The sequence below is a fragment of the Vicia villosa genome, unplaced genomic scaffold, assembly GCF_029867415.1.
Source record: "Vicia villosa cultivar HV-30 ecotype Madison, WI unplaced genomic scaffold, Vvil1.0 ctg.000320F_1_1, whole genome shotgun sequence".
Lineage (NCBI taxonomy): Eukaryota > Viridiplantae > Streptophyta > Magnoliopsida > Fabales > Fabaceae > Vicia > Vicia villosa.
In genome coordinates this window covers 1,050,960-1,061,710 of record NW_026705142.1, presented here as the reverse complement: position 1 = coordinate 1,061,710, position 10,751 = coordinate 1,050,960, and the positions used below count along the sequence as shown (strand labels likewise).

Sequence of the window (10,751 nt, the reverse complement as noted above, 5' to 3'; positions counted from 1 at the left end):
CAAGACAAAAATAAACATATGACTCATCTGTATAAGAATTGATTATGGCATTCCACATATCCATTATTAGTTCCAATATTTGTGTAGGTTTGGCCATTTTCACGTCTTCACCCTTGATTTGTTAGTTTCCTAGAATTATCACCTCTGACATATTTTTTTAGTCTTTCAACATTTCACGACATATTTCTAGAGTCCAATTAACATTATCATCTTTCCCGCATTCCAAAAAAACAAAGACAATTGAATATATTATATCTATAGAAGTAACACGAATAATCTCAAAGTTAACGCAACCTCTCTATTTGTTGGTTTTATTTATAGAATCAATTATCAATTATATGGGAAGTGTGTTAAACAAATTTTCCATTCTCACACTTTCTATATCTAAAAATATAATGATGTTTATCCAAGAGTATTAAACACATTTAATGCAAAAACATTTAATAATTGAGATGCGAATCGTGCATCATTGAGCATTAAATAATGGAAAAGAATGAGGCGGTGTATTCCTAACCTTGTTCTCTTTCCGCTCATAGACTTTAGCACAATTCAATTTACAAATAATTTCAAAACTTAAGGTGGAGCCGTAACTAAGTGCCCCTGCATTGGGAGCCATTTACTACTATCCCAAAAAAAACAGTTCAACAAATTCAAACCCTTTTGCCTTCTTCAAAAACTATTTTCCTAAAAGGCACGTGCTTCCTTTCTATCGCAAACAGACAGCGCATAAGACTCCACACAACGAGCGGCAAGCCCTAACTGCTAGAATGCGAAAGTAACATCCCCTATCAGAAACAAATAAACATTTTTTAGAAGAACTATGGGACTCTGATTTCTCTATTGTACATCAGGGATACGTAGGTACAGTGTTTAGGAAATCCTGATGAGCTCAATAATAAAAACCTTTTGTTTTTCCCCAATCAATTCATTCATGCATTCTTAGTAGTTTCAGCATTAGATATACACATCCTTTGATTAAAGCAACAAGAGTGAATCCTGCTGAGTATATCGGATGCGAGGGTTGCTAACACCTTCCTCTTGCATAATCGACTCCCGAACTCGAATTTGATTGCGAGACCATTTTCATTCCATTTTGAGGTTTTCTCGATATTTTTCTTTCCCAATTGGAATAAATAACATTCGATGACGATTCTGTGTATTTTTCACGTAGCGACAATTAACTACTCTACTCTGCCGGGGACACCTAAGCAAATTAGTCCTAACTTTGTTTGTTTTTTTTTTGGTTGTTTATTTTTATACTTTACTTGTTTTATTTTTCATATTTATCGCATTGTATTGCATTTTTTATTCTTATATTCTGGATATTGTTGTATATTTTTCTTTGTGGGATGAGTGATACTGTTAAGAGATAAGTCCACTACTCATACTTGAGCATACACACAAAATAAACTCGTGGATAGTCGTGTCGACCTATTGGATGCATATCCTACTAGGTTGACACGAGACTCACACCCATACTGGATTTTCTTGGAGATGCCTTTGTCCTGCATGCCTATGCATCAGACAGAGTATTTTCATAGAGAACCCACGACTTTGGGAACCTTTTTAGGAACCACTTCTCAAGACTAGAACCCACACGCGAGAGGGATATGAGTTTTGTTTTGCAGGAAACCTTGACCTTCATCCTACCTGGTTCTTGTAACCAAGGTGGTACTGAACTTTTGATCCTGTTATGTTCAATCTATTCAATGGATTGTACAATTGTTGTCTAGGATATACTGAACTTTTGAACCTATGATGTTGCATGTCATTACATCAATCATCATGAAAAGTTCATTTGACTTATCATCCATCCATCCATCATCATGCATCTCGTTCATTTTAACCAAGAGACTCATTTGCAACCTGCATTCTTATTCAGAATCATAAGATCGCAAAGTCGACTTCCCGACATCGTTACGCCACACATAACAACCAAAGACTAGTCATGGAACAGTTAATGACAGAAATGAGGACTAATATAGATCAATTCATGAAGGCTATTCAGGCTATCGCCCGGGGACAAAAAAATATTAAGACAGACTTTTCAGAGGCCAACCATTAGCCATAATGATAGGAAACCATTGCATTTCAATTTTTTGGCCCCACATATCTTCTTGTTATCTTAAATGAAAATCCAACAAAATCTAGAACACAAGAAAAGCATCAAGCCTCTAGTGTATAATGCTATGCAGCATCTCAAGTTCACAACATTGCTGCTATCACCATCACCCTTGAATCTCTCCCATCGTTCTCTCAACCACATCAAATGCTTCTCCTCTTTATCTTCTTCAACTGTTTCCCTGTTAGATAAATAGGGTATGATAATCCTGGATATCTTCAAGAATCGTGTTTGTTCACTTTCCGAACAAAGTATTTCGACCCTATTCTTTGTCTGGGTTCACGAAATCTTTGCGGGGATAATTCTTGAAGAACAATCTGTTTCTGACAATGGAGAACAAATCAGAATGTAGAGAGGAAGTATATAATTTCGTGTTCCAAATCGAGACCAAAAGACTCCTTATATAGGAGACCAATAATAGAAGCGAACAGACACACCTCTTCGGAAACAGTTATGTCTGTTGGAACGGGTGCAACTATTCAAACGAATCGTTATGTCCGTTGGGAACGGGTGCAACTATTCAAACGAAACGTTATGCCCGTTTCTATTATTCATATTCAATTACGCGTTTGGTTCGACGAGCGTGCACTCCGCACTACCCTAACTCGTTTCAAACTTAACGTATAATTGCATTGGCCTATAGTAAATCACATTACTACCAAAATGCATTGATGATACTAAAATCACCAACAAACTCCCCCCATTTTAGTATAATCCTTGACTTACTTTACAGGTATAACGATCAAACAAATGCATAGAAGAAAATGTCTTACGATTGAATTTTCATCTTAGTACAAATACACATTCCAAATATTCGAAAATCGGGGTGTCATAATGATTGAACCCGTCAATCCATTTGAATATTTAAAGATATAGTACACATATGTTTCTTACAATACTCTACTATTCATACTTGACACTTTACAAGCCATGTGTCCTTATCCATTAATAAGCATATAGGAAGCCAAGTCCAAGCTTCTTGAAGCGGCAAAACTTCATGCTCACATAGGTGATCCTTTTAATCTTGCACCTGCATTTGCAATTTTTCAAAAGAACCATTAAGAAGATATACTTCAACCTAGCCATCACTTGCAGGTCTGAGCACATACCCTGGGAAGATAAACACAATTGCTCCAATCTTTAACTATGATCTTTCCACATTGAATTCTGCTTCTAACGTTGTATTAGAAGGGAATTGGGTATACCATAACTAATAGATTTAAATGGACTTTAATCTCATCCCAATTACCGACTTCTTCACTAAGTCTCTTGCTAACCCCTTCGTCAAGTGGTCAGCTAAGTTTTGTTGCGACCGAACAAACTCAATAGATATCACCCCATTCATGATTAATTCCCTAATCATACTATGTCTAATACCCAAATGTCTAGACTTTCCATTGTATATTTGACTATTCGCTTTAGCCAGTGTGGCACTGCTATCACAACGGATAGAAATTGGTGATATCGGTTTAGGCCATATCGGAATCTCATATACCAAGTTGCTTAGCCATTCTGCTTCTTTACCAACAGCAGCCAATGCTACAAACTCAGATTCCATTGTGGAACTAGTTATACATGTTTGCTTTTTGGAAGCCCATGAGATGGCACCTCCCCCAAGCAAGAACACCCATCCACTTGTAGAGGATGAATCTTCAACATTATTTATCCAACTAGCATCCGTATAACCTTCTAACACCGAAGGAAATCCCATATATGACAATCCATAATTCATAGTACCCTTTAAGTACTTGAATAGCCTAGTTATTGCATGCCAATGATGTCTACTAGGATTACTAGTAAATCTGCTCAACTTTCCAACCGCATAAGCAATATCCGGTCTAGTGCTAATCATAGCATACATCAAAGAGCCTATAGCTCTTGAGTATTCGAGTTGATCCATAGGTTTACCTGTATTTGGCATAAGCTTTTCTCCTGGATCCATGGGAGTACTTTACTGGAGAACAATTTCCATAATTGAACTTCTTAAGTATTTTCTCAATGTAATGAGATTGCATAATTACAATCCCCCTATTCTCCCGTTTAATCTTAATACCAAGAATAACATCTGCTTCTCCCATATCTTTCATGGAGAACTTTGACGACAAGAAATTCTTTGTTTTATCAACTTGATTTTGGTCGGTGCCAAAGATCAACATGTCATCAACTTTATGTACAAACACTTGTCACAAGAATTAGATGAAGAAATATATTTAGATAATCATGCATGATGATGCAAGAAGGTTTTCAGATGAAGTAAGAGATGAAATTAAGAGCAATTTAAAATAGTATAATATAAATTGCAATGAGTACCTTGGTTATGTTCACTTCTCTCAAATCTTCACTTGAATTTCTATGTTCAACCTTCTTGATCAACTTCATCATTGATGTGCATGAAACTTTTGATCCTTTTTCCTCTTTGATAACCTTTGTCTTCATCAAAATTAGATATAAGATATATTTTTCACAATATCCCCCTTTTTGATGATGACATACTCTTTGAATTCTTGTTTTGATAAGATTGAGAATTCTCCCCCTAACTTGTGTGTCTCCTCTTTAATTTTAAGTTTCCTCCTTAATCGGAGAATCTTACAATGACAAAGTCAAACTTTTAATGCCATTATTTTGGTGCTTGTTTTAATCCATACAAGGTTTTAACAAGCTTGTACACCTTTTTGTTCATCAGTAGAAAGTATATAACCTTCTGTTTTCTCCATGTAAATCTCCTCATCGAGATCTCCATTTTAGGAATGTCATTTTGACATCCTTTTGATGAACTATAAGTTCATGCAAAACCTAATGCAAACAATACTCTAATTGTTGCCGTCCTTGCTACTAGTGCATATGTGTTTAAATAATTAACACATTCCTTGTCTAAACACTTGGCTATTAATCTAGACTTGTAGGTGTTTAGTGTACCATCTTTATGATACTTCCTTCTAAACACTCACTTGCATCCAACCAAGTATGATTTGACATTGTTGATTCCATTTCATCTTGGATAACATCATTCCAAGAGAAGTCCCTTGAAATTACATCTTCATTGTAACTCTTTAGGATCAACTTCCACTCGAAGGATAATATGAATATTACGAACAAAATTCTCACATTTATCTTTTACCGGACACAAGAAAAATGCCGAAAATCGATTTTATTCGGTCCTAGATCCTTAGCTTTTCAGACTTTCTGCTTATTCTAAGTTCGATTATTGACGAACTTTGAGTTTGCGTTTCAACACTCCATGGAGAAATTTCTTCACAAGGTTCATATTTGTATGAATGTCGAATTCCTTATCCTCCATGATAAGATTCTCAAAATTATACATCTCGTTATAAATCATCTTTAAATAATCTCTATATGTCTTATAATAATAAGTTTCATAAAAACACAAATAATTGACATAACATATACATCATAATTTAATTGCATAATTTAACATTATAACTTTTAATTTATTAATATGTTCGATGTCTTAGAGAACAAGTGCAGTGAAGTAATACGACATCGGAATAAATTCCTTAATTTCATTGTCAGATAATGAGGACAAAGGCAATGTGAGCCTCATTGGGTTCAACCGCATTATTAAGTGACAAAATTACAAACAACCATAGATGTAATGTGGAAAGGACAAGAAATAATAGATCTCACATAAATTATGTTTATTGCCTAAATATTATATGCATATTTCCAAAAATATTTCTATGAAATGTGTGTAAGCATAAGATGGATTGCTCTCGATGAGACTGTATTGTACAGTGTGACTCAAAATTCCACTTATAATAATTATATTTTCAAAACTCTAAACTCATCTCATTACATCTAATTTCTTCATCCATAACACAAGTATTCTTATGTATTGGTTCACTAAGGGATGCACTTTTCCAGAATGAAATTCAAACAACACGTTGTAACAATAAAATACAATAATTTCTTTGTGTTCTCAAGGTTAACGTTACAAGTTTAAACATTCACAAAGACATGTATCAAAAGTTTCGAAGTGGTATGAAAAGTAAACTATCTGTCGTGGGGTAACAACACAACATTTCATATGTTACATAAAACATATGCAATTGAATAGATGAAATTTAAATTATTATTAAATTAAATAATCCTTATCAAAAGCACATCATATCTGTAATCAATTTGCAATTTATGAGAAATTATAAAAACAGTACCATGTATATTTTTCGTGTGTTCACCATATGTAAATTGTCCTTGAAACTTGTCCAATTTTCTGAAACTTTTAGTCATCTTCTTCACGGTGCTTCCTCCTCCAGCCATGATTATCAGAAAATACTTTGTTCGTTTGTTAGATAAATAGGGTATGATAATCCTGGATATCTTCAAGAATCGTGTTTGTTCACTTTCCGAACAAAGTATTTCGACCCTATTCTTTGTCTGGGTTCACGAAATCTTTGCGGGGATAATTCTTGAAGAACAATCTGTTTCTGACAATGGAGAACAAATCAGAATGTAGAGAGGAAGTATATAATTTCGTGTTCCAAATCGAGACCAAAAGACTCCTTATATAGGAGACCAATAATAGAAGCGAACAGACACACCTCTTCGGAAACAGTTATGTCTGTTGGAACGGGTGCAACTATTCAAACGAATCGTTATGTCCGTTGGGAACGGGTGCAACTATTCAAACGAAACGTTATGCCCGTTTCTATTATTCATATTCAATTACGCGTTTGGTTCGACGAGCGTGCACTCCGCACTACCCTAACTCGTTTCAAACTTAACGTATAATTGCATTGGCCTATAGTAAATCACATTACTACCAAAATGCATTGATGATACTAAAATCACCAACATTCCCCATGGTCTGGTCTCCATTCATGGAGGCACAGTCCTCTCAACGAGAATCGCAACTGGGGTCCACACGGTCCTCACCCCGCACCGGAACCCGACCTCAACGATTCCCCTTTCGGTGAAGCTTCTTCATTGGCTGAGTTTGGTTCCATTGTTCTTTCTACCACTGACCCCCTCACCAAGTCCCATCTCTCCCACCTCGCTTACTCCCTCTGGCGCCGCCACAATCTTCCTATTGGCCTCTCCGACCCTCCATCTCGACCTGCACGACCTGAGAAACCTCTTCTGGTTCGTCTTTCTTTCGCCCACCACGTGTTTGTTTTAATTCCTGAATTGCTTATTTCATGGCCCAATTTCAAACGTAGTGATTTATGTCAATTGGATTCAGTGTTATTTTGAAATTAGATAGGACTTGCTTGTGTTGCAAGATACTGGTAAACTTGGTAAGATGTGTAATGAAGTTGGTTTCTTTGATTTCAGGTTTCCCCTAGGGAGGTTCCTGCTCCTAAAAATTCGGGTTTGCCTCTGAATGCTTATTTGCTTCATAATCTAGCACATGTGGAGCTCAATGCAATTGATTTGGCTTGGGATACTGTTGTTCTATTTTCTCCCTATAGTGATCTTCTTGGGGAGGGGTTCTTTGCGGATTTTGCTCATGTTGCTGATGATGAGAGTCGCCATTTCTCTTGGTGTTCACAGAGGCTTGCTGAACTGGGTTTCGAGTAAGGGTAGTTTAGTTGTTTCTTTGATGTATGGCCAAAACTAGTTGATTGTGTTGCTTTTTTGATTTTTGCTTCTCTTTTCTAACTAGATATGGAGATATGCCAGCTCACAATTTGCTATGGAGGGAATGTGAGAAATCATCAGACAATGTTGCTGCACGTTTGGCAGTGATCCCACTAGTCCAGGTAACTCTCTCCTGGGCATGCCTTCAATCTTCCATTTATGTCTCAAGTAGAGGCTTTCCTCCACATACATTGTGGTCGCCGGTATCATTTAAAGTAAAAAATCCTTAGTAAATATGATGATACAGCTATTTTAATGGGTTTGCAGTTCATTTTTGTTTGAGCGTATCAGTTATAAAATATGCAGCGAGTGGACATACTCATACTGATTTGATTATGAGCAATACTCTATGCTTTGTATGTTTCTAATACACTTAGACATCATTGTGGATTTGAATAATATATTCCAGTGATTTGTAAGTTGAAATTGATGTACTACAACAACAACAACCAAGCCTTATCCCACTAAGTGGGGTCGGCTACATGGACCAACTTCCGCCATAATGTTCTTTCGTAGTTGATCCTTGTCATAGAGATTCAACAAAATTTTACGTTGTCTGTCGACTGCCTAACACAACCCTCTCCTTTTATTCGGGCTTGGGACCGGCTATGCATAGCAAAGCTAACATAGGCAGGATTTTGAAATTGATGTACTACAACTGCAAAAATTGTCTAGGAAGTGTGTATTTTGGTGAAGGTTTGTAGAGGACTCTTATATACAACCTGATTATATAGGGCTAATTGATCAACTTCCTGTTTGAAATTATGATGATTGGCATGAGTCGATAACCATTTTTGCATCATTTTGGTATTATTGGCTCTGTATCTTACTTTTCAGTGTTCACAAAGTAATACCTTTTAGGAATGTGGAAATGTTTTTAGTAAAATACTAGAATGACGAAAAATGCTCTCCCTCGGTATTGGTTCCTTGCCACAGAGACTGTTCCGACATAGAATATAGGTTAATTAAGTTTGTTTGGTGCTGGATAATAGTTGTTATTTTTGTTATTCTTAGAAAGTCTTTAAATTTCCCTCCATTGGCAGGGGGGAGGATAGCTTTGAATATTAATATAGTGACTAGAGAGTTATCTAGTGTGAAAGGGGAGTGTTCCTTTGGGGTAGCCTGAGTTCAAGGGTATCATATTCATCGTATACGTTTTGTATCTTCTCTTTCAATCCCATTATCTCAATCAATTGATAGTAATATAAAGATCTATGTCATAGAAATTTGACAAAGTTTTACGTTGGATGTCATAACAGAAAGATATTCATAGAAATCTTCTTTTTTTCAATTTTGTTGATCAATCTTTTTTCTAGTTAGAATTATTCTCTTGTGTTTTCTTTTCCTAGTTTTGGAATTCTTTCCATATATCATAAGAAAAATTCTTAACAGAGACAGATAGATTATGTAATGCTGACCTGATATTCTAAATGTACATATTTATTGTGCTTATAGGAGGCTAGAGGACTTGATGCTGGGCCACGTTTGGTGCAAAAATTAGTTGGTTTTGGAGATAATAGGACATCTAAAATTGTGGCTAGAATTGCTGAAGAGGAAGTTGCACATGTAGCAGTGGGGCTTTGCTGGTTTCTTTCTGTCTGTCAAAAAATGGGCCGCACCCCAGACTCCACTTTTAAAGGTTGGGAAGCTTATTTAAAAGCGAATAAACTATCAATTTAGTCTCTAAAGCATCATTACTCTTTTTCATGTTTAATCCCTAAAGTATATACATATAATAAATAGTCTCCTAAATATATGAAATTGGTCATGTTAGTACATCTTAAGAGTATGAACTAAATTAGCAAACTGTATTTACTTTAAGGACTAATTATATTTATATCCCTTAGAGACTAAATTAGAGCGAGAGTGATATTTCAGGGACTGAACTGATGGTTTATTCATTTAAGAACAATTTATCTGCTCCATACCATCATACCGAAGGTTATTAGGCTCAACCTGAGATTTTTCTAAAACCATGCAGACTTGCTCAAGGAATACAATGTGGAACTCAAAGGTCCCTTCAACTATGCAGCTCGAGAGGAAGCTGGCATTCCCCGTGATTGGTAAGAAACTATGTGTAGTTGTGGTTGGTTTTCTTGTCCGTACCTAAGTTTCAGGCTCATGTAATATGACATAATTGAAAATTTCCATCCAACTGATATCATATTAATCTTACAATTTTTAACTGCCTAATTTCTCCTGCCTAGGTATGACGCGCCATCAACAAGCAATCAAGAAAAGAAAGACAAAGATAATGATAAAAAACACCTCTCTGAAGTAAGCGTGACAATCTTCTTGGTGTCTGCAACTCTGTATAAAATATTATGGTTTAATATTAATGAATATGGATGTGGTGTTACAGGTTTATGAGAGGGTAGCTTCCATCATTGCTATGGAAAGAGAGAATTTAAGTTTCACAAGGCCATCTGAATGATCATGGCCAAAAATAATGAGCAAATTTTGTCTTCAACTGGAAAGTTGTTAGCTGATATAGGAACCTGTCTGCCCAACAGCCAACAAGTCAAAGAGTTTGGTGATGCAATTCTTTCATTTGCAAAATATTCAACTTTGACTGCAATTGCTGATGCAAATTTCAAATTCCATTTGTCCAGGCATCCACTATTTGCTGAGAAGCTTGACCCAAAGGGAATGGCAAAATTATTGTTTACTTCGCGTACATGTAAATTACACCAGTTATTGCCTGTTAGTATAGACACTTTATGCAATGCATATACAAAAAATTTATAGCAACAAATCCAATGAGATTGAAGTCAATGATCATGGCTTAGCTTATTTTTTTAGATATGCCTTGAATGACTCAAGTAACCACGTGCCTTCAAATATTTGTTGCAAATATTTATGGACAAAAGCTCTTTACTATCTCGAATTATAAGTTGATTTGTAAAATATTTATTTAGAACTATAAGTTATTTTAGAATTCCAATGAAATATTAATATTTATTTTTTAATCATATTATTTACAATTTATTATTATCTTTTCAATTTGTTACATTATTTTACAATTTTTTTC

General features: G+C 35.5%; 1 protein-coding gene across 1 annotated transcript; it reads left to right on the top strand.

Annotated features, from left to right (window-relative positions):
• Nucleotides 1-6,925: 6,925 nt before the first annotated feature.
• Nucleotides 6,926-10,513, top strand: LOC131626723 (uncharacterized; the record flags this gene model as incomplete). The annotated part of the gene is made up of 7 exons (XM_058897557.1): nucleotides 6,926-7,222; nucleotides 7,415-7,656; nucleotides 7,746-7,842; nucleotides 9,176-9,359; nucleotides 9,702-9,783; nucleotides 9,928-9,997; nucleotides 10,083-10,513. Coding segments are annotated over 7 exons (1,044 nt in total), but the record flags the coding sequence as incomplete, so codon positions are not given.
• Between the last annotated feature and the right edge of the window lie 238 nt (nucleotides 10,514-10,751).